The following is a 27079-nucleotide window of genomic DNA, read 5'->3' on the forward strand; positions in this document are numbered from 1 at the left end:
ATGGCTGCGTGCATGTGCTGATGGAGTGTACATTTGAGTATGCACGAGTGAGGTTTTATGATCACTCTAGTTTTGCTGTGTGAATGCTGAAAATTACTCAGGGGCTGTCACAGTGTTTTACTGCTCATCTCTGAACCACCTGCAGGGCACGAGCATACGTGTCACGCAACATGTTATCCTGTCCAACGTGAGCCGTGCAGGTTTTGGTCATAATATGAGAGTTATGTAGGTCAAAAAGTAATGTCAACCTACAGCATGTATGCTGAACAAGACAGGCAGTGTGTCATTTTACTGTCAGCCAAAATGTACAGAAGCAAAGTTGGCAGATTTTGTTGATTTAAAATAAATGTTGTTACTTTATGTAATTGAAAGTGAAGATCTTATTCTTACTTAGACCAACATAGTGAGACGCCTACTACGTGACTGCTGAGTACGTGACATGAGTATGAACACATGCGGGGTTGACTTACTTACTGGTGACAGCTTTGTCTTTTGGGTAGATATGTAGATAAGTAGATACAAAAAGGCTTAAAAATTTACTGACGATGCATCAAAAACATCTTTTGTTCATCTACCAATGGTTGCGTGTTTGATGAGGTGCATCGGTGACATCAGTGAGTCCTAAGTGTTACTAAACAAAGTTGGCATATCTTGACAGGCCTAGATAGGATTCCCATGACTCGGTGAACGCATGATGTTTTAGATCTCCAGTTTCTAAAGCTCTATTTTCATCAGACAGACACTCCTGGGTAAGAGAAAAGACAGGTAGGACTGTGCTATGACCCATTTCTTTCTGTCTTTACTAACACATTGACTCCTTTTCTCAGGGTTGTGATATTAAGTCCAGCTAGCACAGAGCTCTGGGCCCTGTGTGAACCCTTTCTGAAGCAAAGGAAGCGTGCTCTCTCTCTGTGTCTCTCTCCCTCTTTCTTTTATTTATTTTCTAGAAATTGCATTGGCTAGGCTACAAACCTGGATTACCTAGAAAACAAACAAGCAGCCTTCTTGGAGAAATCTGGGGCCATGTTGTTGTCCTGCTTTTCATTTAGACAACAAGAACCCTTCTGTCCTAAAAGAAGGGCAGGCAACCAATCCTTGTGTAAGACAGGAAAATGTGATGCATCTGCTGATATGCTGTGAATTAACTTTGGATCATACATGACTCCTCAACAAAGCTTACTTGTCCCAGCATCATTCCAAGGAAGCAGAAAAACACATTAACTCAAAAACAGGACCTTACTTGATAAAAATGTTCTTATTTAAGATCATGAACTGTTTTGCTTATCAAGTTCACTTTGAGGTGCTTCTGTACCAGCAAGTGTAGGCAAAATGCCTCGTCACAGTAGGTGTCACAGGTAGAAATGTATACATTTACTAACGGCTCAAAACTGCTTCTACACTTGTAATGTGCACAAGAGACTCACTGAAAGCTGCAGTTAGACAAAAGTAAGCTACAGACTGCTTTCAGTAGTGGACATCAAGCTTTTTAATTATGCCCAGATTTTAAAAAGTTACAAAAGCAATCCTAAAGAAGGCTACAGGTCTTTCCAAAGGTAACAGCAACGGCTCTCTTTCGAAGCCTTTAAGGATCACACCTTTCATTGCCCTCTTAAAAGGAGCAAAACATGACCCAGATAGGAGTCTGTTAGAAGGACTGGGGCTGTGGCTGGGGCTCTGTGTATTATTCACCTAGACACAGAGAGAGGCAGCAGCTTTTGTAACAGGAGTCATGTGAGAGCCTTTGCATACAAAGTCAGGCCTTGTCAGGTAACGATACTATGCAAATAGGAGGCTATTATGCAACAGCCTTGTTTATGCAACACAAATACTAGAGCACACATGCATAAACCACAAAACCAGAATATTCTGATAGACAGCTTATAAGCAGCATGCACATACAAACACACACACACACACACATGCATAGACACACAGACACACAGACAGACTGCAAGGCTGAAATAATGCAATAGTACACAGTGGTTGTCTCCACTCTCAACCTGCTTTCTGTGAGGTTTGCAAAGAGTTAGTGTTGCCGTAGCAACCCCTGCCTGACAGTAGAGAGGTGATGACGTGCTCAGCTGCACAGCTCGGACATCTCCCAGCAGACTACTCTTCGTCTTCCTTTCTGGTTCTTGGCCTGAGCTTTTTTTTTTTAAACATAGAAAATGTGACGATAACATGCTTTCTGCATTGTTGTGAAGTCGACATTTTAAAATACAGCCAGGCTGATACTCTGACAACAAATATGCGCCCTTTTCCTGAAGGCATCTTTAGCCTCCGTTTTTTTAAGTTGACAGCAGCAGAGCAGCACTGACTTAAATTCTTGACATTGCGGGTGAACACATGAGATAGCATCTTATTGAGATTCTGCTCATGCCTCTGTGTAGGGAAAGGCTTCAGTGCATTTAATTGCTGGTTAGACTTGCAAGTGTTGAACTTTTACTTGTGAACCCTGTGACCCACTCCCCCCACTGCCCTCACTTACCTGAATGACTGTGTTTCCACCCTCCAGGAGTGCAATGGCTAATAATATGCTCTCTTGGAAAATCCGATCGCTGGTGGCGTTCATGATGAGGTCAATGACCAGATCAGAAGCCCCTTCTTTGTCCAGGTGACACTGGACCTCTGCTAAGCTCAGCTCCCCTCGACCTCCGACCCCGGAGCTGACAACTAGGGGCAAAGAAGTCAGAAGTCCGATTATTCCCTTTCACTGTTTCCATCAAAGTACAAAGAGCAGCAGCTCTATCTCGACACTGAGTGAAATGGAACATTTAGTGCAGCATTTATTTAGGAACTCTGTAAACTAACTCAACTAACAAAGAAAGTGGGATATTAACCATGAATACAGGTGGATTACTGTCACTGTTAGTATCAGGTATTTAGTGCATACGCAAAACAGTTTACTGCTGGCCTTCAGACCAACCTGAATAACCAGAGAGATACTATAAACACTGGGTTATACCCTTATTACCTTTACCAAGGACATTATGTTTTCAGTAGTGTGGAGATCATTCTTACATTATGTCCGTAAACATGACAGCTTAAAAAGTTTTGACTGAAGTCTGCTAAAACTTTGTAGGGGTGTAGAGTGGGGTCAGGTAAACAATCGAATAGAAGTTTTTAGCTCCACCAAGGTATTCAAGGTCAACTTAATGAGCAATTGGTTTTGACCTCTGACCGTCTCCTTAATGGTCAATAGATTGATCTAAAGGATCAAATTGCTAAGTATTTGTTGGTTGCGCAGGTATTTGCTTTTTAATTTCAGGATTTGTATCTTTTTTGTGTGTTTTTAAAAGGTGGACACGATGGACAGTGCAGTGCATTTAGCTTATAATTATAACTAAAATCACAATGACATTTGGGAAAGTCCTAATAATTATATTTAAAAAAAATCTACATGTGGTTGATTCAGTCGTGAGCGATTGTTTCAGTTTGGTTTATTTTATTTAAGATGCTATTGGGTAAGGAGGAAGTAAGGCGATTGTGAGTCATGTAATAAGCCACAGGTGTCTTTTCAGACACCACACACTCAAAAAAAAAAAGAAAAAAAAAAAGCACATTAGATGTGTCTCTAATCCACTGAGGTACTTTAACTCCTACTGCTGCCTACCACAGCCAGTAAGAGAAGAACTGGTGAGATAACAGCACCCATCAGAGCCGTCTCTGGCTGGGCGAGTCACTGAATCAACAACACATCCCATTCTAGATGGAGCTTGGCTCTTTGGTCGCCTGGCAACAACACGGCCTGCGTTATGCGGGAGACAGAGCCAGTACGCTCAATAGCAGAGCCCCCCCAGGTCCAAGGGTTTAAAGCAGTGTAAGGCCACAGCTGTGAATAAGATCTTTTTTTCTTTTTTCATGCCTTCTAAAACATTATAGAAAAATATGAGTCATCGCTGATGAGAGACACGACGTGACTCACTGGAATGGGTAAATGTCACTTACGAATAATCTATAAAATTTATGAATGTCAATCTCATGTAAGCAAAAAGTGAGTGAGGGGGAATCAAAACACCACTTTAACTGTTTCCTGTACAAATTCCTGATTTGGTGAGACCCTTGGTAAATAACTAAGGACACATTTGCAAATCCTTTATACTCTACTGTATATTTCTCTGTAAATATTAAAATGGCAAAATATTAAATGTTGATAAAGGGACATTTTATTCAGTTTCATTGAGGCAAATTGAGGCATTTTCAAATCTGATGCCAGCAGTATATATTACAATAAATTATATGTACTGTTTTTTTTTTAAATGGACCAGAAAAAAATAAAAAGGTTATTTATTTATTTATTTTTACCGTAAGTTAAAAAAAAATTATGTATACACACATGACAGTTCCAGAAGTACTGCTGCTTTTTCTCTGTCATTTAGGCCCAACTAAGGTGAAGTGAAAAACTATATTTTGACTAATTAGGCTCACTGGTCAGAAGCTTAACCAGAAGCAGAAATTCAGACAGCCAAGAAGAGTTTTACTGCAACTTCCTTGCCCCAAATGTCGTTCACCACTTGCCTAACTCACCAGATTTGCCTCCCTGTAACTATGTCCATTTTCCAGAAATGAAATTCAAGTTTAAGGCTCACTATTTAGACACAGTGGAGAAGAAACAGGCATGGCTGTGGTACAAGTGCATGCAGACAGATGCGATGGGAAAATAAGCAAAGCTCAGAGTGGTCCAGAGTGGCAGCAGAAGATGACCTTGACGGCTTTAATTTGACCTAATAAACAGTTTTTTGAAAATATGCTAACATTCAGATGATGGCTTTTTCAGTTAAGCGCTTGATTTTTTGGCAACACAATGCCAACCCACATTCTCAACCTATAAAATGTATCCAAAGTTAAAGAGCCACAGTTCAGCCTACCAGTTTCCACTGCTTCACAAAAAATCCAAAGCAGTATGATAACAGAGGACCAAGACAGCCTGAGCACCTGAAATCACTTTCAGTACTACAGCAATGAGTCTCCTCAGTTCCTAAACACTGAAGACTTACGACAGTGATAAATGTCAATTTCAAAATTCAGTACAGATTCATCATTTGCCGTGTTGTCCTTTACTATTTTCAAGTAAATGCACAGCGTCTATCAGGTAAATGACTGTGAATGTGGGCGCTGAGTTTAAAATACAACATTTACAAAGTATGTTCCAATACAATGCTCGAGACACGCTGTGTTTACTGCTACCCACTGGAAACTGTCACTCACTCACTTTTCCTTGTAATCTGTGCAAATAACAGAAATATTTCCAGCATTTTTTTTAAATAATTTATACTGTTGACAAAAACCAATTACTCTGCAAAGAGTTAAATGACTCTTTACAGAGTAATAATAACTCTTTTATTATTGTCAAAAGTTAAAAGTTTTCCTTCTTAAGAAGATAAATTTGGTAACATTTCATTTATGTACATGAGCATCTGGTTGTAATAAGTAGCAATTAACCAATTTAAAAAATACTGAGTAATAAAAAAAAAGGAAGGGGAGAAAGAAAGTCTTAAAAAGTTATTTTGAATACTGACAAACAAAATGTGGTCAGATTAGTCTATGATCAATTTACTTATTTTTAATTAGGTTAAAACTCTGTGTGAGCATTGTTACTGTATTTTCCCCATGTAATTCATCAAAACAGCAATTTTTAACAGCTTGTTTTGTTTAAAAAAAATATCTGAATAAAAATTAAATAAAATTACTTTTACAGAAGCTTATGCACACATGGTTTGACTTGGATATAAATAATTATTTTCTAATGAAACTGTAATGACTGCAGCTATCAAAACAGATGGTTTAATAGAACTAGATGGAGCTATGCAGCGATAGATGGAGATAAATAGTGGAAGCAGATTGCAATGGTCGAAAGATTTCATTACAGGAGCTGAAAACCTAATTATTTAACTTTTTTTAAAACCACATTTACATAATTGCACAACTGAAGCTGAAATTTTTCATGGTTTTCTAGCTAGCTGTCATATATTATAGCTGGCAGACTAAAAACTATTAGGGATCTAATTTTTATGTTGTGTGTGCAGCACTGTCCCACCTTCCCCAAGTAAATCATTTAATTTCATCTTATCTTTACAGCATAACCATGCAGACACACAGACACGTAGAGCATCGTTACACAAACCTGTAGGTGATTTCCCTTGCGCTCCTGGCGTGAGTGGGCCGTTACTGAAGGTTGTAAGGCTATCTCTCCTCTGGCCAGCTTTGATATTACCATAGTATCGATTGACCAAAATCTGCCGCAGAGCCTCTCCCTATCAGGAAAATGAATGTTAGGAGATGAAGATCTATTTCTGCAATAGAAATGGAACTTGAACCCAGAGTTACTATGCTGACACAAGACTATCAAATTCATGCAGAATTGCACTCATAGTAGTATGTCCTACATAGACAAAGCCACAACATAAAGCCATAAAGGGTTACAAGGTTCCACATAAACCAAAAATGAAACTTCATTTTGTAAAACGAATTTCTGAAATCGGTATCTCCTCGCTTCACTTGAAAGGTTTCCTTTTGGTCTTTCATGTCATCTTGGTGTTTTATGGCATTTTATGGCCATACACGTGCCTTGAACTTTTGTGCAAATAAAACAAAACATAAAAAGAAAGAGAAAAAAATCAAATAAAGATTAATCTTATCAAGATGTCCACCTGGGAAAAATAGAGCACGAGCACACACACACACACACACACACACACACACACACACACACACACACACATTTTTTATTTGATCCTTGCACTCTGACCTCAGTCAGTGATGTTCAGAGTTGACACTGTGCTCTTTCTCCGTCTCAACATATGCATTAACACTTGGCCTCATATGTAAATCACAGCAGTGTGTCACCTCTGTGTCAGTCTGTAGCAAACACAAAGCGCAGACTGAGAACCCACATTAGTGTTTCCTGGCTGATCTCTGTCACATGTTTTGTATCATAACTGGGAGGGGAGTGAGTGAGTGCCATGCTGTAGCAGCAGTGCAACAGTGAGGGCATCACAATCAGTCAGTCAGTAAGATGCAGGCCTGTGCCAGACCACAGCAAACCAAACTCTTTACCTACCCTCCTTTGATCCTCCAGTTGCTTCAGTGGCTGGTTGGGATCAAGCTCCTTAAAGGTGAGGTGAGTTAGCAGAAAGCATTAAAATAAGAAAGAAAAAAAAAAGGTTGGAAAGGAAAGTTGGGGGAAACAAAAATAGGGTGTCAATACAGTGCAAATTAGTTACTTTACAAGCATGCAGGAAACTGGGTGCAAAATTGATCATGCAGTTAAGAGGGAAGTGGTTGTGTCAGGGAAGATGTGAGGTCGAGTCAAAGGCGTGCAGGGCTTCATGCAGAGGAGGACTGACATGCTTTTTTTTAACACCTTCAAGAAGTTTTTGAAGTAAAAATCTTACAGTTTTAATATCTAAAATTATAACCACTTGTCAGAATACCTCCCTCATTACTTTACGCTCACAGTGGAAAAAGTGCCTAAATTATTTACATAAAAGAATGATAGGCTGCTGGAGGGAAAGAAACAAGCCTTGAGAAAGAAACACTCCAGGTTACATAACAGAGCAGTGAGCTACTGACATACACTGTAAGCACCAATCTGGCATGGAAAAACACCTCACCCATGACTCAAACCCCCACCCCACCCTTACAGCAACCCCAATGAAAAGAGGTCAGGGGATTGGACTTTCATCAAAGAGCTAGAAAGACAGATGAGCGGATGGGAGAAATGACGGAGGGAGGGAGGAAAGGATCAGTAGAAAAGCGGAAAACTGTATGCAAACAAGGGCACATATGTAGCAAGTTCCACAGAAGCAGCAGTGACAGAGCAGTGATGCAGGACGGGTGGGGGGGTGGAGATGAAAGTGGAAATGCATAAGGAAAGGTTGTGACTTTTCTTTGTTTAAATAAGGATCTGGAGAAAACACAGCACAAATAATACAGGATGGTGGCCGATCATGAGTATGAGTGATGATCAGTAGTGACGCACGTTAGTGGGCAACGGGCCAATATGAGTAAAACACACCTCGGCCGGGATTTCGGGCTCAGGTGGAGGTGCCAGCTGATTGGAAATAAAAGGACGCAGTTAGTTGGGGTTAGAAGTAGTCGGATTAGTTAGGTCACTTCTCCCTCCAAGAGCAGCTTCCAAAACAAAAACTCTCTATTACCAGTAACACCAACGATTCATCATCAATGTGCAAAGAGCCAGGAGCAGAGAAAGCAGACACAAAATGATGTTATGGCAAAGTGTTTGTTTTTTTGTTTTTTTGAAGTGTTTCTCACTTTAGTTTTCATGGGGTTTGCTTGATGACAGAGCATGAGTGATAAGCAGCATTACCGCATCGCAGCAAAACAGCAAAAGCTCAGTTTGCCCCCACCTCACCACAGACTGCTGGTTATTAAAGCAATACTGGTGTGCTTGGTATTGTGTGGTTCCCTCTTAATAAAATGATAATAACATTACAAACCAAAGATGGCAGAAGCAAATATGCACACTTTGATTTTTTTAAGGATATAAAGAAACAAGTAATATTTACGACTGAGCACGTTTTCAGACCATTGTCATAATATGTTTGGTTTAACTACAATCATATTGTTACAATTGGAAAGTTTGCCTAAAAATAAATTAATAAAATTAAAAAAAATAATTAAAAAAAGTAAAAAATTACCAAACTTTTCCCATGCAAGCTGTTTGAACAGTAAATGTATGTATTACATGGTCAGAGATGCAAAAAGTACAACTTATTTTCAATACATATCCCAAAGTACTGAAACCAACCCAAAACAATAGATACATAATTCAGAGAGAGAGAAAGAGTAAAAAAGAATAAATTAAAAAAAATAATAGAAATTCTAATAATTTCCTACCACATAATAAAACACTGAATACTTTGGTGGCATAATTATACAGAGACCCTTTGTAGACATTTACCTCAAATGAGTTAAAACAAAATAAAGTGCTAATGCTAACCTATTCAGTAGATGATTATTTTCTGTGAATGCCTATTTAAAAAAATTTTAAAAAATAAAAGTCTATCCACACGCACGCACACGCACACACACACACAAACACGCACACAAACACAAAACATCTCACTGCAGATAATGCAAGAAAAAAAAAAGACTAAATAACAAATACACAACCAAACATGGGCATTCGCCTCTGTCTGTAACCCAGTCATGCTGCTTTATGCTGATTAATTGTGCAACTGGACAGGAATTTCCCTGCATCAAGCCTCCTTTAATGTCAACACACTGACTTCCACAGAACAACGGTGATGCATCACACATCATGCAACTGAAGTTATATTCAGCAGCTAGTTAGCAGCAAAACTAACTTCTCTTAATATACTTCAAAAACTAACACGTGCATCGAAATATGACCATGAGGACAGCCCGATCATATAATTGCCAGCGTTTGTAAGGTTTCCAGAATGTGTGATTAAAATGACTACAGAGGCGAGGCCTGGCAAATAAACACAATGGCACCGTGAACACTTGCAGTAAATAGTGGCAGCAAGGGTCACATGGTCTCAGTGACCAGGAAAATCTGTTGCACTTTCTCTGGAGAGTCAGTTTTCAAACCATCTCTCTATTAAGAATATTAGAACTGAAAGCCTACACCTACATAGGATTAGATGGAGCTATATTATGTATTTTTTTTTAATATTTATATAAGTTTACCAGGAGTAGAAAGCTGGCCCTGTACCATGTGCTCATTACTAACCAAGTTAAATCTTTAATTTTCTCATGGCAGTCCGTCTAACCTAACTTGAGCTGCAGCAATCCTACCGTCTCCTGGAAGACGTGTCTGATGTGCTTTTATTTCCAATTACCACTGCAGATCACACATCAGCGGAGAGTTTAAAATTCCAGGAAAACAGAGGGGGAAAAAAATGCTTTTGGCTCTTATGTAACTGCTGCCTGATAGCTGGCTTGAGCCCAAGAATCGTGCAACTTAAGTTAAGGAAACTGGGACAGTGCTGCCTGTTGCTGAGAAATGTCCGCAGCTCCCCCTGTTGAGAAGAAAAAACAGAGCAGCTCGGAGTCTCCAGAATTCAGTCACTGTAGTGGGCAGGAGGATAAATGAGGACAGGAGCAGGCTATCTGAGGCAGTTTGGCACAGAGAATGATGGGAGTGGCAACTGGTAAATAAAGAGAAGGCTAAAAGAGGAAGTAGGTAAAGGCAAAGAGACAAAACAACAATGTTTGTGTGGGGATTGGAAAGATTGTGGTGACAAAAAAAAAAAAAAAATGCACAAGAAAAATAGAGGAAATAGTATATTCAAAACCTCCCAAACACAAACTGTAATTGGCTGAGATAATGAAGAGACTGTTACTGGTTGACGGCGAACAAAAAGAATTTGGCGAACTGGAAAAAGACATTTGCACCCACACAGAGAGACCGTCGCACTCTGTTCGCAAAGAAATAGTTCCCTTATATAACCTTCGTGTCTGGTTACACGCTCAGCCTCATCCTCAGCTAACCTCTCTGTATCACCTGAATTAGAAGGAGAAATGATCTCCATCTCGCTCCCTTATGCTCGTGCAGCCTCTCAAACGAAAGCCGTGCACACGAAGCGAGAACAAACAAGCGCAGTGATTGATGCGATAAGGCCTGACAATGAGTCCGCCTAGCTGGTCAGGTCTTGTTTTCTCCCGGCTTGCATTTTATCACGTTGCTATTTCTGGAAGAATGAGATAAGCTCTTCCTAATGGGTGAAAAGTCATTCCACTTGATCCTGCTCCCTCATCAGCCTGACTGGATATGCAAAATCCAGCACAGCGTCTGGGCGTGCAGCAACAAGAAGCACGATGGAGTCTGTCAGACAGTAGTGAACTAACAGCTGCACTCATTCCTAGAGGTCTCTGGGTGGGTGATTCTGAAAGAGAGGGGGCGTGTTGTAAAAGGTCAGGGAGCAGCAGCAGGCTACACACTTGGGTTACGTAACAGCTATAATGGCAGTTTATCTTGCTGCTGATGAGGGGAAGTTGGGGTTTTGGCCCGTCTGCCTTCCTGCCATCAATCCCGAGTACCCAGAGACGTGCAGCCAGCCATCAGCCACGCCGCTGCATGGTGTTGTTAACGTGAATGAGTGGCAGAGAACATGTGCCGTGGGGTTAGAGAGTGTGTGGACATTCTTAGGATGCTGCACGTGGGAGGAGTTGATGAAACAAAGTGGTGCTCTGTGAGAACAGCCCTGTTTTTGTGGAAGCTGGGGATTTCCATCACTTGAGCAGTATATACGGGGAGAGAGGGAAGGAGGGAAAGCAAGACAGAGACATAACAGAGAAACTGAGAGCACGCTGCTTCCTGGCAACTCTGGAAAGACCCTTTCCGAATATTTCTCCATTTCCTTACTTAACAGCTTTGTTCACTTCTCTTACACACAGACGCACGCCCTGCACCACACTCTGGATTAAGCGGCTATTGTGATGTTGGCGTGCTTTTAACTACAGTGTTTCCTGCTGCTACAGAAACGCTTCCTCCCGTGCAATACTTTCAGTTTGAATCAATTTAGTGATTACAATACAAGCTCCCGACTAGGCTAGACATATAGATATACAAGCTTTCTATTATTCGGAGCATTACGGTTTCAGTACATTTTAAATCAAACTGTGAATCACAAGGTCAAGAATTAACTTCGATGCTTTGAAGAAAGTCAGCAGAAGTCCCGATAAAAACCCGATTAAAAAAAAAAGTGAGCAGAGGAATGGGTTCAGGTCGTTTTATCCAATTAGAGCAAAACTGGAAAAAAATACAAAGTGCTTTACAATAAAACACTTTAAATCTGGTTCCAGTTCTTTTAAATATTTAAAGAAATTCCAATACTAGGGGGCGCTTGTTGAATGGGCTCAATAACCCTGGCCAGAAACCAAAGAAGTCTGTGTACCAATTTAAAACAACAATACAGTCATTAAAGCAAAAATACAGTCCTAAAACTGAGTCTGGAACCCACAGTCCTATACTTAAAATGGCTAAAATATAGCAGCTAGCCTGAGAAAGCTGAAGGCTGGTGAACTGACATCTACTATGAGTAAAGATCTGGCAATAGGTCAGTAGGAGAGAGAGCAAAGTGTGAATAACTCCTACAAAATGAGCTTAAAAGATTTGTAAAATAAGGTGTAAACATCAAATAAAATGAAACTCCTCACAAAACATCTACATTCGTGTAAAACAGTAATCTTTTCGCAATACTGGTCTGAAATGACATTTCAGATATGTTGTGGTTGTGGTGGTACTCATAATCATCAGAGAGCAGAAACATGTTTCATCAGCAATTTTAAAGGCCAAAAGGCATAACCACCACACACGGCCCAATGGCCTGTTTTACCAAGCATAGATGGAGTATTCCCAGCTATATATATATATATATATATATATACACTCACACCTGCTCTTGTAATTGTGGCAAAGGGCTTAGAGGAAAAAATATGCCATCTTATCACCATCCATCATCAGGGGGCTGTGCGACATTTAGAGTGACTCGTGCCACAAATAGAAACAGCTCTACAATGTAATGCAGTGTAACAAAATGGCCTTAAAAATATTATTACTAAGCCGCCGGTGTGCTGACACTGACGCACTGAATAAATACATTTATCGAGGAGCCTGTATTAGCCATCTTTAAAAAAAAAATACGAGTACAGAGTTAAACAAAAAAATTAACCTGCACAAAAATAAAATCGTTGTTTGATGGATGGATAACTTTTGTATACATGTTATATCCAAACATTAGTAACTATTGATTATAAAATGTCTCTCGAATTTCTCAACCACTTCAAGAAAGTTTGAACCAAGTTATGCTTTACATCCATGTCTCTGCAGACTTCTACTAGATATGCAGTAATAACATGACCCATAAATTCAGTTCTGACAGTCCACAAACTTGTAGCAATGACAGCAGACAGTGCTTTAAAAAGGGCACAAAGCAACGAGGAAGAAGATTCAAATTCTAGCAGGTGGATGCTTCACATCCAGCTTTAAACCACATGCACAAAAGATCTATTCAATAAGCACAGTCTCATCTTGAGACCCAAAATTAACACGACCAATTCAGGGTCTAACCAAAATATGTTATTTAAAAATAACAGTAACAGTAAAATTCTGTAGGATATATTCTACAAATGTAACACGTCTTTACCTAAACAGCTCACTCAAAAAAAAATATACAACAAAGTACAGCATGACACAAAAGCACATACACTATATTGACAAAAGCGCTGGGCCACACCTCAGTCCCATTACCACAGCTGAATAAAATCTAGCCGTGCAGTCTGCCTTTACAAATATTTATGAAAGAATGCTTTTTTCTAACAAGCTTACCAAATTCACTTGTGGTACTGCAATAGGAAGCCACCATTGCAAAAAGCAGTTGCAACAAGTGAAATTTTTTCCCCCTACTACATATTCCAGCATTAACTACACATGGTAATACTGCAAAGTGGAAGTGTTTAGGAACCACAAAAACTCAGCCATGAAGTTGCTGAGCTGCAGTACTTGGTAGCTGCACTCTGTGCTGACGTGCATAAAAGATACCTGACTCACTGACTTCAGAGCTCAATGCTCCTCTGGCATTAACATCAGCACAAAAACTGCGAACCGGGAGCTTTGTGAGTTTCCATGGCCCAGCAGCTGTGTTGGTGGCCCAGTACTATTGGCCATACAGAGTTTGTGAGCTAGACATTTTAGCATTATGCTACAATTTTCCATGAAATTCAGGAGCAACTCTTAACAGGCACACGGCGGGGAAATGGACTAAGCTGCTGACACAGATGGGGGATTGAAACGCTAGAAAGCCTACGTGAAACACAAGCACATCTATGCTGTTAGTGGGAGACAAATGAACATCGCAATAGTAAGTAAAGTGATCAACCTCAGCCACATCCATTTCATCATCAAAGGCAATCAGCTGCAAGAGAAGAAGTATAGGGGGCAGAGAGTTAGTAGAGCTAGATTAGTGAGTTAGAGCTCTGTAACAAGTGTGCAAATGTAAAGCTTCTGAAACCCACACACAGACACACACGCAGCACGTCAGGTTAGTGAAAAAGAGTGAAGAAAGGGCATGTCAAGGCTCAAAAACAGAACAAGTTAATTGTAGTAAAAACACCTTTTTTACATCATCACTGTATTACATCAAATATTTTCATGTTAAGAGAACTGACTATAAAAGTGCAAGTCTTTGTTTTTAAACACCGTTTGGTTGAGAAGGTGAGATATTTAGTATTTTTCCCCAACCAGTTGCTTTCTTTCCCTCCCTGTTTATCAACAAAAAAATAATGTCTTTATTTTATCAGTTATGGTTGAGTTTTGTTAAACAATAAAACATGAAATAGTCCATCCAGCAGATTTTGAAGTTGAAATTAAAGATCTAATTAAAAAAAGTTTAACTATTTTCAAACGCTACAAAAAAAACAAACTAACAAAAAAAATCATAAATAAATAAAACCCTTTCTGAAGTGCTTTCATCACAAAGACAAGCAAGCAGATTTTTTTTTTCCAGAATGAGCTCAGTCTGTAATGGACCAAACAGGTTCAGTTTGCAAACCAATAAAATGAGAGATTGACTGATTAAAGTACACTCTCGTGTTAACCTTACTTGGCCTGATTAAAATGTTCTTAAAGCTTCATAGACTAAACTCAAAGGGACGTTAGCCATCATTCCCTGTTAAATATCAGATTTAACTATTTTTTTAATCTCTAATAATCTCTAAAAAGGGCAAAGAGGAGCCTCGATTTGAAATAACCATATGTTGATGTTCAATTATCCATCTGTTGGGGAAGCATTGCCATGCAACAGTAAGGACCTGATCCCTTACAAGCTTCTCACCTTCTCTGTTACCGTCAGTCATGCTTGCTACACACACACAGTGTGCACACGCTGACACACACAATCCAGTCATTACTAAGCACTCGAAAAGTAATTAAAAAAAGTTTAAATAAATAAATCACAGGGTAACGTACAAAAAATTCCCTGGCAGCAAATCTAGATAAAAATAGTTTTATTTTAGCAGTTAAAAAAAAACAACAAGATTTTAAAAAGTTGTTTTAATGTTTTCATCTGATGTTAAAGCGCTTTATCCTTTTACTGGAAAACAAGTTGGCACAGTTGAGACAATTTATTTGGGATTAGTACAAGTGATCATTAGTAGCCAATGAATGGTGCGTAAAATGGTTGAGAGACAATGTTGGATCATGCACATTGTTAATAGAGTTAATAAAGCTGATACATATAACACTGTTTTTTTGTTTGTTTTCTTTTATTTAAGGAGAAAAGCAATGTGGGAATCTTTTTATCATTACTTTTTGCAAACTCTTAAAAGCACTAAAACTAGAAAAGAAAAATCACAAACTGCCCTGGCTGCAGGAATATCAAATGAAAGACTTGATGACGTTCGCTGTGTATGAGTCATTTCCTTTTTTTGTGTTCTACAGAGGCTCCAGAGGTAAGCAGAGAGCACTCAGTTTTTTCGTTTTTTTATTGCTCTGTGATGTCGTGTCTTACTCCAAGTTTTGACGCAGAATATCCTGACACGTCAGAAGAAGACATGTGGGAGAATCTTGGGCAACACTAGAACCAGAGAATGAGAAACAGGAATGAAGGAGGAACATACCTTCTCCCCATAGCCCCGGTCTTTTGACATCATTTCCCTCAGTGTCTGCAGTACTTTGATGCACAGGCGCTCCTCGTTCTCTTCTAGCAACTGTTTGGTGTGTTTGATCAGTCTGATCAAAGAGAACAGGGGTGGGGGGGTGGCAGAATCAGCACAAACAATACAAAGAGACTGATGAACTCATCACCTTCCTCCAAAACTCTATATACTTCAAGTCTCATAGTGACATAAATCATTTCTGTGACACAGTGATTATCCTTGTTCTAAACAAGAGATTTGGAAGTTATGGGCCTAAAGCATATTTAGGTGCCTTGGGCATAACTGAAAACGGTGATTTAAGAAAATGACTTCAGCAGATGCTTCATGTTCACAGAAAACTTAAAGACTAAGTGATTCCCCAAAGCCAGTGCAGGCTGATGCCAGCAGCCACAGTTGAGATAGTTTTCTCTGCTTTTTCACCTTCAGATGTTTCAGAATGTTACAGTAGAACTGATTATGAGGAACGAATTTACTGTGCACAACCACATGAATATCCAGGGAAAAAACCAACAACAAGCGCGCTCCTGGCCCTGCTACAGACCTGCTGAAAAACTAGTCTCATCAGGTTGACAAAGGTGCTTGTCTCCATTCATGTTTGAGGTACAAGACAAAACTACAAACGCACACATGCGAGTGGTTACAAGGGGACTTCCAAAAAGCGTTCCAAAAATAGCAACAGCACTGGAAGTGGTTCAGACAACTTTAGACTCACTTTGATATGAATCCTCCACTTTCACATTTCTTGCGAGCATCCGTGTTTTCAGGGAAGAGCAGCTCCGGACGATGCAGGACATCCACCAGCACCGAGAGCTCAGCCTGGACCAGAGGTCTCAAACGGTCCTCTAGGGCAGACACGATGTCCTATTGAGCAGAACCAAAGGTTAGAAATAACCCAGAACTGTGTTTTATGGCAAACAGCTACACTGTTATGTATAATTAACACAGTCCTCCTATTCCTGCATTTTGTTCAAAGACATCCAGCTACAGTCAGCCTCACATTATTTTGCTTTAATATTCATTTAATATAGAAACAGGAAGGGACACATCCAGTGCATTACACATCAAATCACACCATAATAAACACCACCGTGCCACCTTTTGCAGTGCACTTCCTGTCACGCCTGGTGATGATTACTGTGAAAATGAGTGATGCTGCGTTATGAAGAGTGTTGGGTGGTGATTAAAGGAGTTTGAGAACATCGGGAGGTGGGAAAAACCACTGAAGCTGTTAAACTTTAGGGCGACCGTGGTTCAGGGGGTTGGGAAGCTCATCTTGTTGCCGGTTCGATCCCCAGCTCTCTGTCTTGGTCATTGTGTCCTTGGGCAAGACACTTCACCTACTGGTGATGGCCAGAGGGGCTGATGGTGCGATATGGCAGCTTGTAGCTTACCTCCACCAGTGTGTGAATATGAGAGTGAATGAATAGTGGAATTGTAAAGCGCTTTGAGGGTCTCGAAAAGCACTATACAAATGCAATCCATCATTATTATTAGTATTATTATTATTATTCCATTATTAACTTCAGCAGTCTTTGTAAAGACAACAGGAATTTGGGAAGTACACAGTTTTTTGGGAACCACATAAAACCCTGTCTAGAAACAGGTGGATTAGGAAGGAAACATCTAAAACATCACTGAAAATCTATTTCCATAACAAAATAGCTTTGTTTTATCGTTGGAATTACAGGATAAAAAAGCCCTAAGGTTTCATAAGTAGTGTCAACAGTGTGCTGACTGATCCTTGGCTTGATTTTTCAGTCTTCCAGTGAATACTGAGTCATGTGTTACTAGAGAATAAGGTGGAGCAACATGGTCTACTGCTAAAACCACATATTTTTCTAGGATGTAATTGGAAACGTCTTTTATGGTTTTTTGATTGCCACACAGTTACCAAAAACATTATGTCACCCTGTGCATACTGGCAACAGTTAACAGCAAGGGTGAGGGGGCTTAATTAACCCATTGTACTTTCACATTGGAGTTTTCACTTATGATAAAAAGGCAGACTGAGCTGTCTTGATATACTATTAACTTTCTTCCACAAAAAACCCAAAGAGGAAGTGGAGATTCACTGCACTCATTCTACTGCCTGATAGGTAGAAACCTGTGGTAAATATCAGACAGTCATGTTGCTTTAAGTGACTTTTATTGATTTTAATCACCTCTTCTTCAGAGAAACACCAAATACCCTAAAAGATAAGACATCAATATTAGAGCAAAACTTTCATTTTTTAAAATTTGAATTTTACTGCAAAACACAAATATCATAAACAATGAATCAGTACAGATCCATTTATGTAATCAGCCTGGAGAGAAAAGCAAAAAAAGCTGCATGTGTGACATCTACACCCTCTTTAAGAGAGCTCCTGTGTGCCAGACTGACAATGGCACAAATGGTCATATTACCACAACTAACAGAACTGGATGTCCTGTACCACCATGCCATCTGACGATAATGGGCTTCATAAAAGCACTTACTGCTTTCTGTGCCCCTTGATATACTGGCCTTTATGAACACACAGGTAACAGTACACAACCTAAAAATAAAGTTTTCAAAATATTCTCCTTTTTTTTTTTTTTTAACCAATGCATTTACTTTAGCAATGTTTAATGCAGTCAGTGTTTTTTTTCTGTGTATGTTTGCGTTATTTTTATAGCTTTTATTGCTTTCATTTATGTTTGTGTTTCATTTTACAGGATGTTTGGCTTACGATTAAATAAAGTACACAAAAAAATTAAAATGGATGAAAATGGATTAAGTTTATTACACTGAAACACCAACAGACTCTCTACTGACCTGTAGCCTCTCAATGATGTTTCTGTAGTCTTTTGAGGTGGTCAGGCCGGAGTCTCGCCTGGATGTGTTCTTAGCAGACAGTCTCCAGTTGAGGATGCTCTTCTGCACGACATTGTTGGACTTGACAAACAAGTTGTTCACCTGACTGTCCAGGTCCACTGGGATAGCAATGGCTCTGCTCTTAGCTAAGCAGAAGCAGAAAGTGCATATAATATGCGCCACTTTTTAACACTGAGAGGTTTTACTGAAATTCATAATCTGTGTTAGTCTTAATATCTTACCCACGTCTGACAGTACTTTAATGCAAGCCTCAACTGAGGCCTTCTGGACAGGGTTAAGCCAGTTACAGTGGTAAACCCTAAACACTCCTTGAAGAAGCTGTACAAAAACGGGCTGACGGGTCTGTAAGACAGGGCAAAAACTAATTACATCTTGCCTTTCAACAAAAGAAGGAAGGAGGAATCGTGGTGTAAAGGAGGGAAACTGTTAACAAATATTTAATAACACACAGAGTGACTATTGTGCTCTCTGAATAGCTTGAATTCATAACCCCGTTTGTGGTAGACATGACAATGTGTGCATATAAGGCCATCAAAGGCATACGGGTTAACAGCTTAAGATCCATTGGGCAACCTTCCTAATCACATGCATTCCCCTTAAAACAAACCAAACCGGTGTTTAACAGAGAGTACAACAGATTTCTACCTGGCCACAGCCCTAAAGTACAATAAGTACCTCAGTTATCTTTCCAACAATGGCTGCCTGTTGCAAGAGAAAAAGGAAAAGGGTTGCGGAATCATCACGTAATGGTACACTGTAGCGAGCGTAGTTCCCAGAAAGTGCAGTTACACAAAGGATAATCGACATTTTCTAGTGGAACCAAATAGCAACAAAAAAGCTCGATACACAGATAACAGGGAATCAAGTGTCTAACACAAAAAACCTCAAAGTTACTGTACCAGGGATTTGGAAATTGAAGGAGGTTATTGGTCATGACTTATTGGAAAGTCGTGGGGGAGAAGAAACAGGGCTAGAACAAGGTCTAAGAAACACAGTAACCACATTGCATCAGTACATCATCTGCACCAGCAAAGTCCCAGCAAAACCTTGTGCAACACACCCACAGATCTGGGAAGAACAGAGTCTGTGTGCTGACTAAACTATGACCATATAAAAACCCACACACTGAATACTTCTTCACACTCACAGCCAAAAGTTGGGAAATCAAATTTGGGGAAGTGCACGCATTACTTACATATATATGACGAGCCAGCTATGTAAAGGGGAAAATGTCACATTTCATGGTATGTACGGTACATGTATGAGTACAGTCCCTTTTTTTCCCCCCAAACAGCGCTGAGAAAGTCTCCGATTTCTAGACTGCACAAAGAACTCGCAATAGCAAAACTGCTTGGAATATATATTAAAAAGACATGCCCATTTTACCTGAAGGCTTGTGCTCTGGTCAGAAAAAGGAGAGCTGAAGAAACATGTGACAATACTCATGACTGTTTCGGTTACATAACGCTCCAGCATGGTGTCCGCGTGCTTCCTGTCACTGGTGTTGTTGCACACCTAAGCAAGGATAGAAGAGACGTTAGCATGACACACGGCCACCGGATCAGACTTCCTGCATGTGGCCGACAGGTAACTTGCTGTGTGTTCGCTTCACGATGTGCTGACTGGATTCTCTGTCTATTTATTGTCAAATATTTTGCAGCTTACCCTACAAATGTCCACCAGGAAGTTCTCAAACAGCTTCCACATGTGGTTGGATGTATAAATCTCCTTCATCTCCACCTCTGTATCCACATAGCAGTGGTTCAGGAAGTTGATATAGGCAATCTTCACCTGTTGGATTGTTGGAAACTAAATGAGTGCACTGGTAATCACAGTAGTTTTTAAAACATGTATTCCTGATGCTCTTCTCGATCAGAATAAACTAGAATAAAGTGTATTCACTCAACTTTAAAGTGAGTGAAGAAAAAGTCTTCCATACCTCAGGAATACAATCTTCATGGGTGACAACCCGCACAATATCATCCAGGGGCAGCAGAGAGTTGCACTTGATCTCGGTGTAGACGTTCTTGCCCTCGGTGCAAACGGCCAGCAGTTCGACCAGGTGTATGTGGTACATCAGGGGACTGTTTTCATCCATGCGATCCCGCTCTGAACGCATCATCTGGACAAGTGTCTGAAATGAGGCACGGTCGTTGTAGAACACCAGGACATCCTCGCCGGAGTTTACCAGCTGAGTGGGAGAGAGTCACAGCCGAGTGTACACTGTTATTCCCAAACTGTCGCCCCTGTATTAGAAACCACAAGCATTACTCAAACAACAGACCTCTGCCATGACAATGTCCTGACACTTCTTGATGAACTTGTTCTCGGCCTTGACAATGGTTTGCAGAAACTTGAGATACTGGACATGGCGACCATGCGACTCAGTACAGTGGACAAAGTGCTGAACCACACGCTCGTTAATCTCGCTGCAGAGCTGGAAGTTATTCATGAAGATGTGCTGCATGGTGACGGCCTCCAGGATCTGGGAATGAAACAGAAGAGAACATACATTTTCCCAATATGTGGCATTTTGGGATATTTAACTCTTCGACTCGCCCAAGGAGTAGCTGTGAGATGCTTGTGATGCTTACCCCCGGGTTGAGAAATAAGTTTATATGCTTGTGGAGAAGAGCCTGGTTCTGCTGATTTCCTGCACAGAAATTCTGCAGAAACTCGTGGGCCAATTTCATGATTTCCTGCATCCGTACATCCTCACCCTGGTGCAGATAATACAGAGCTTCTTTTCAGTTATGTAGCATTAATGGACATTTGCAAGCAAGGGAAAGCAATGATGATCTTTAAAGCTTTCTAACGATTCTGCATTTGTATTCAGTTTCAGTGTCTGACCTTCTCATAGGGGATCTGTAGGAGTTCTAGCACCACACTGTGAGCTCCCATGTTCCTCAGCAGCCTCTGCTGCTGTTTCCTGCTCTTTTTCCCTGAGCTTCCCTCCTGGACACACAGCTTACTGAGGCGCAGCAGGATCTAAAAAACACAGACACACACAGAAGCAACATTTTAATAATCAACAGTAAATCTAAAATGAAAATATAACTTTAAAGGCAAACGATTATACCTCTTTTACAACTCTGTAGTTGTAACTGCTGGTACTTTCAGTCTTCTTCTTATCTGAATCTCCCTGCAAATCAAGAAGCAATTATGAGTCCTTTCAATAATAACACTACATTACTGAAAACCTTTCCACATTGCTTCAAATTTTCAGCGTACCTTCTTTTTGTTGTCAGATTCTGAGGGGCCATCTCCATCCATCCCATCTTCTCCTTGCCTTTTGTAAACCCACAGTTCAGACTTCTCCACAATAGAACGCAGCTGGTCCAGATCTGACTTGATCTGCTTGTAGTTCTCAACATCCTGACTGGTCACCAGGAGCTGGACCTTTTAAGGTTTAACAAAAAAAATGTTTAACTTCATCTGTAAAATGTCAAGTTATTAGAATTATTTCAGATGATGACTTGCTATTAAAATCAGGTGTGGATGATTTACTTGTTTGAAGGCCATGAGGACTTCTTGTCTCTGGCTGAAGTGTCTGAAGAGCAGGTGAAGCGCTCCAGACACGAGGGGTGGGTAGTCATGCATGGTCAGGTGCAGAAGGACCCGCAGGAAAGTGCGACCACCATGGTCATCCAGGTCTAGTGGGGTGTTTTCTTCACTAAACAAAAAAAATTACAAACACTACCTCAATTTTACTTTATAAAAAAAAAAAAAAAAAAAAGTTACTACAGGCAATTAAAGCCCATTAAAAAGCTTAAGAATCCAATTTAAGAATCACCTTCCTCCAAAGATCCCTTCTGCTTGTTCCTCAATGTTTTCAAAGTCAAAATTTCCTAAAAAAAAAAAAAAAAGAAAAAATACTTCAAATAAGTTCTTTATAATCATATACATATATGTTAAATAATGTAATTAACATGGTTAAGAGTTTCACACCTGGCATCGGACCTGTGACATTAATGGATCCATTCTGAATAGCAGTGTTGTCTCCTTGTGGGTTGTTCTCATCAAATTCTCGTTTGAAAATACAGAGCAGGCAGGAGATCCTGTAGTCTAGCCGTACGTTCAAGATGAACTGAATAAAACAGATAAAAAGTTACAATATAGTCTGAGGATTTTTAAAAAATAATAATGATGATTCTGATGTCGTACCTGCAGAATCTCAATGATCTTGAGTTTTGTGTCCATGACCATGATATCTTCTCTCTCCGGTTCAGTCTGAGTTTTAACCACATCGCCCTCAGGCTGATGAGTTGGTGTGGTGGGCAGCAAACCGCCTCCTCGCAGCACCACCTGGGTCATCAGCTCCCCAACTCCGTGAATGGACTTCATCACATTACTGCCACCTATAATACAGACAGAGCAAGAAGACATTCAAATCTGCATAAAGGAAAAAAAAATAGTGAAATGAAATGAAGTTCTATTTAATTTTAGGTCAAATGTTATTTGTTGATACTATTTCTCCTTAAAACTCTGCACACCTGGAAAAGTGAGAGCTTGATAAAAATCTGCCCTTAAATATTGTTTAAGCAACGTTGCTACAACAAAGTATTCAGGCTAAGGGAAAACATTCACTCTTTACCTTTGTTTTCCTCTTCCTTCTCTATCTTGTTAATGGGGTAGATGGTGTTGACGTGTACGCAGTCTAAAATGTTCAGTAAGATCTTTGTCAGTCGAAGCAGGTCACTGAAGTTGTAAAAACCAAAGTATATGAGGTTCCTCGCCAGGTTCACAACCTACAAGCAAGAAAAGAACCAACAAATGATTTACAACTTTAAAAAACTGATGTCACTTCTCATCTACCACGAACAAAGAAGCGTTACCTCGAAAGTAAGCTTGTTTTTCTCCTTGTCAGAGAAGGGAATATTCTGCGACACCACCTCTCTCAGGTAGTTCTCCACAAAATCCATGGTGAGGCTGAAGCGCTCTTTGATCTCATCCCGTGTGGTCCCATCGTTGTCATAGCTGGATAATTAGAGGAGAATCGCTTTTAAAAGATACTGCGTCATTTCTGGAATGGCGATACACGCCCCTTTAAAGGGTTTACGATATGAACTCACTCATCAATAGCGATTTTAGACGGAATCTCAGACCACAGACGAGCATATTTGACAGGCGTGACCTGCTCCTGAGGGTCACGGTCGACATGCATGTGCAGCATCAGACGGCAGAAAGATGCTCTCAAGTCGTACGGCAGGTCCTCATCGGACATACAGCGCAGGATCAAATCCACGTCCAGCTGACCGGAGATCTTGTTGATGGCGAGATATTGACGGTCCAGACACATCCGGGCAAAAAGGTTCAGCTGGCACCTGGGAAGAAAAATGGCCGTGTGGTATTCGTAGTCCTTTCTAAATCTGAGCTGTAATCTTTTCACTAAAATTATCATCATAAAGACACAATACCTGTAGTAGCTGACCACTTCCTGATCCTCCTTCTGGCCTTCCTTTGCATCCTGGGCCAACTCCCGGATGCTCTTACTCCGGATCTCCTTAGAGTTATCTTTCCAGAAGAGCCACACCTCCTCTTCATCTTCCGCCTCCACTGGAATGTCCCCGTTTGTCGCCACCTCAATCTCAAACCTCGACAGAACCAATCTGGTACACAACACCAACATTTTTTTCTAAGGTCTCATTTCAGTTTACCAGATTAAAACACCTGATGAAAATGAGCATCTCACTTGGTTTCAATGAGGATGTCAGCATTGCTAGAGTCCAGCACAGCATTGCAGATGAGCTCCTGTGTCACAGGGATGGATTTGTTCATGGACACACAGAGATCTGACAGGTAGTCCAGAAACCTGGTGACAGATCACAATATATTAAATTAAAAAATAAAGAATCAAATTTCAGACTACATACTATCCTGTGTGAGGAAGAATAAATAAACTACTTTATATTAAAATGTTCTTGGTTGCTCCCCCTGCCTCAGTACGGTAACAGTTCAAACTGTGAAGTCCTCTCTGTTTGAACCGCTGGATCCACCTCATTCACACATCATTAACAGCAATTTACATGACATAAACAAAACACATTTACGCACTAGCTGTCAGCATATTCCCTCTAGTACCAAGGTCCTGCACAAGCAATTCCACTCATATTCGTACTGCACTCATTTGAATACGTTTACATAGATTTGCATTCCTTCAGAGCTGTTATATAAGCAAATCTGACCCAGTCTAGCCACAGGGGCTCCTTCTGTTACAGTTTGAAGAGAGCAGCCAGGGCCCGTCTCTTTCTGTAAGCCTTACCTTGGTTCCCGGTTCTTCCTCACTAGTGTGACGAATGTGTCTATCTCAGCAGCAGTTATGTGTTTTTCCAGCAGCTTCCGGTTGTTGTGAAGTAAAGCCGTTATTGTGTCTTCTGCCAATACATCATATCCTATCTGTTTCTGCATGAAGCGAAACTGTTTGGCTATATATTCCTGCAAATCAGACAAAGGAGGGGGTAATCAATGCAGAGAAAATGTCACACTATCCAAGCTCTGAGTGAAGCTGTGGTGTTGAACCTACTTGGTTCTTCCTGTAATCCTGCTGGGAATGGCGGAGCACTCTGTAGCAAAGTCTGCAAATATGTCTAAACGGTGCGTGGCGCTGGTCTCCCAGCTCTTCCAGTCGGAGCATGGGACCATCACCGCTGTCAGTGAAAGGGGCTTGAAGAAGTTTGAAAATCTGTAAAAGGCAACAGGGATTTGTTTTAGTGCCTAAAGTGAACATTTTAAACCAGTACATAAACGGTCTCATAGGTTTAAGGCCTACCTGTTTAAGAATATTCTGCTCTCTCATGAGTTTCTGTCTTTCCCTGTTAGGTTTGTTGACCATGATCTCCAAGACATCCTGCCCACTGTTGGGGATGTCTACCACGAAAAAAACTAAATCTTCCAGGAGCTTTGTCACAAACCTGGAGAGGGTACAAGTTCCAACTCAACAGTTTAGTCTTAATTTCAGTGAAAAATTTCCTTCTATACTTATACTATCCAAATAAACAACTTACAAATAAAATATAAAACCCAATAAGAAAGTTAGCAGTCTGGTATCATACATACCTCCTTTCATTTTGTGTAATGGTACCCTTTTCCAGCTTTCCAGCAATGGACGCCAACACTTTACTTGCATCGTTAGCAAAGTCTAAATCACGCACTTCTGCTGGTGGCACTGGGACAATGGCAAACGCTTCTTTGTCTTCCTTTACTGCTGATGTTCCAATCTGGAAAAAACATCAAATCACTCACTGTAACTGTTAATAAAGACTCATTCGCTTGTTGATCCACACAGCAGCTACTCACCCGTAGCATAACAGGCTTCTCCTCCTCTTTGTCAATGGGGAGGTTGGTGCTATGAACCCATGTGTTGGTGCACAGATGTCGTAGCCTCACGTAGGAGCTCCTATAAATAAGAGAGGAAGCTGATGTGATGAAATAAAACAAAAGACAAATAGAAGCTGCGAATCAGCTACAGAGCACAGTGGGGTGTGATGGGGACAAGTTAGCATAGCGCTTCAATAATCAGACTAATCATGGAGTAAAATCATTGTTAGCCACTGTATAAGCCTTTGATGCTATCAACAGCTACAAACGCAACCTTGTTTTAACGCTGTGGGCATTCTGTGATCAAGAATAGGTAGGAACATACTTTGTCTTCTCTTTCTTTAATAACTTTCCAAATCTTCTGTTTTAAATCATGTTGTGTTTTATGATAATTAGACAGATTTAAGGAGGCTTTGAGTGTTCATTAAGACAGACAGCTCCATTCAACAAGCTTTTTATTCTCAGGCCAAGACCTCCATTTTCAGTTCACAACATGGCTCACAATTAAGACTTACAAAAGACCATAAATCAACTCCTCTCTGAAAAAACACAGAAGGCCATAAGCACTGTGATTAGATTTATTATTGTACGCTGTTATGTGACACACGTGCAGCTGATAATTGTAAACAAGCTTCCTGGTTCTGGAAAAGGCTGCTTACAGTGGCTTCCTCAGGAAACTGTGTGTTGCTTGTACAGATTAGCCAGCAGTGACCTGTACAGTATTATCTCTCTTGCATTAAGCACTGAACCTTTACACATAGTAAAGTCTGAGCCAACTAAGTCCTTCATTCTCAAAGCATCCAGCCAGCTCCACGTGTGTGAGTGAGTAAGAGTGTGTGTGTGTGTGTGTGTGTGTGTGAGAGAGAGGGAGAGGTCTTCAGCACAGGCAGCAGACAGCAGCCATATTCTTGGCAGGCATTACATAACCGCCTACTGAGGCTAACAGGCTTACCTTTGTGTACCGGTTCTGCCAGGCATTAGTTAGTCCCCTGGCTGAAGTTTGAGGGACAAGGTTATTTTAGGTTGGAGTGGGAGGCGTAGTAGTAGCCTGCATCATGCAGACACACACCTGACTATGCCACACAATAGAGGCTTTGAGAGAAGGTGGGGAGAATCTAAGCTCACCTTATGTGCAGTGACAATGACGATTACACAATTGTAATGTTAGAACGACACATTCTCTCTTTAACACAATGCTGTCAGCTGGAATTGAGAAACCAAACTGAGGCTCATTACGAATAAGCCAGAGGCTTATCACCA

The 27079-nt window shown here is 40.4% G+C and overlaps 1 protein-coding gene across 11 annotated transcripts in view; it reads right to left on the reverse strand.

Annotated features, from left to right (window-relative positions):
* The window catches only part of itpr1b (inositol 1,4,5-trisphosphate receptor, type 1b), a 79093-nt gene that overhangs the window by 30752 nt on the left and 21262 nt on the right, over nt 1-27079 (reverse strand). For 6 of the 11 annotated variants that reach the window (XM_025907465.1, XM_025907461.1, XM_019358629.2 and 3 more), the window contains 31 exons: nt 25799-25898; nt 25559-25719; nt 25272-25413; nt 25026-25184; nt 24765-24937; nt 24195-24314; nt 23920-24111; nt 23575-23826; nt 23338-23479; nt 23097-23250; nt 22667-22860; nt 22451-22589; nt 22296-22350; nt 22010-22175; nt 21734-21901; nt 21582-21644; nt 21353-21490; nt 21097-21222; nt 20787-20987; nt 20442-20693; nt 20168-20293; nt 19889-20017; nt 18724-18844; nt 18443-18627; nt 16358-16506; nt 15607-15718; nt 13869-13904; nt 8018-8053; nt 7061-7108; nt 6125-6254; nt 2489-2673 (listed from right to left, as the gene is read on the reverse strand). In XM_025907465.1, coding sequence (XP_025763250.1) covers nt 2489-2673; nt 6125-6254; nt 7061-7108; nt 8018-8053; nt 13869-13904; nt 15607-15718; nt 16358-16506; nt 18443-18627; nt 18724-18844; nt 19889-20017; nt 20168-20293; nt 20442-20693; nt 20787-20987; nt 21097-21222; nt 21353-21490; nt 21582-21644; nt 21734-21901; nt 22010-22175; nt 22296-22350; nt 22451-22589; nt 22667-22860; nt 23097-23250; nt 23338-23479; nt 23575-23826; nt 23920-24111; nt 24195-24314; nt 24765-24937; nt 25026-25184; nt 25272-25413; nt 25559-25719; nt 25799-25898 — 4354 coding nt within the window. The remainder of the gene's footprint in view (nt 1-2488; nt 2674-6124; nt 6255-7060; nt 7109-8017; nt 8054-13868; nt 13905-15606; nt 15719-16357; nt 16507-18442; nt 18628-18723; nt 18845-19888; nt 20018-20167; nt 20294-20441; nt 20694-20786; nt 20988-21096; nt 21223-21352; nt 21491-21581; nt 21645-21733; nt 21902-22009; nt 22176-22295; nt 22351-22450; nt 22590-22666; nt 22861-23096; nt 23251-23337; nt 23480-23574; nt 23827-23919; nt 24112-24194; nt 24315-24764; nt 24938-25025; nt 25185-25271; nt 25414-25558; nt 25720-25798; nt 25899-27079) is intronic. The other 5 variants (XM_013269988.3, XM_019358632.2, XM_019358631.2 and 2 more) reach the window with 2 other exon arrangements.

This window comes from Oreochromis niloticus, linkage group LG5 (assembly GCF_001858045.2).
Source record: "Oreochromis niloticus isolate F11D_XX linkage group LG5, O_niloticus_UMD_NMBU, whole genome shotgun sequence".
Lineage (NCBI taxonomy): Eukaryota > Metazoa > Chordata > Actinopteri > Cichliformes > Cichlidae > Oreochromis > Oreochromis niloticus.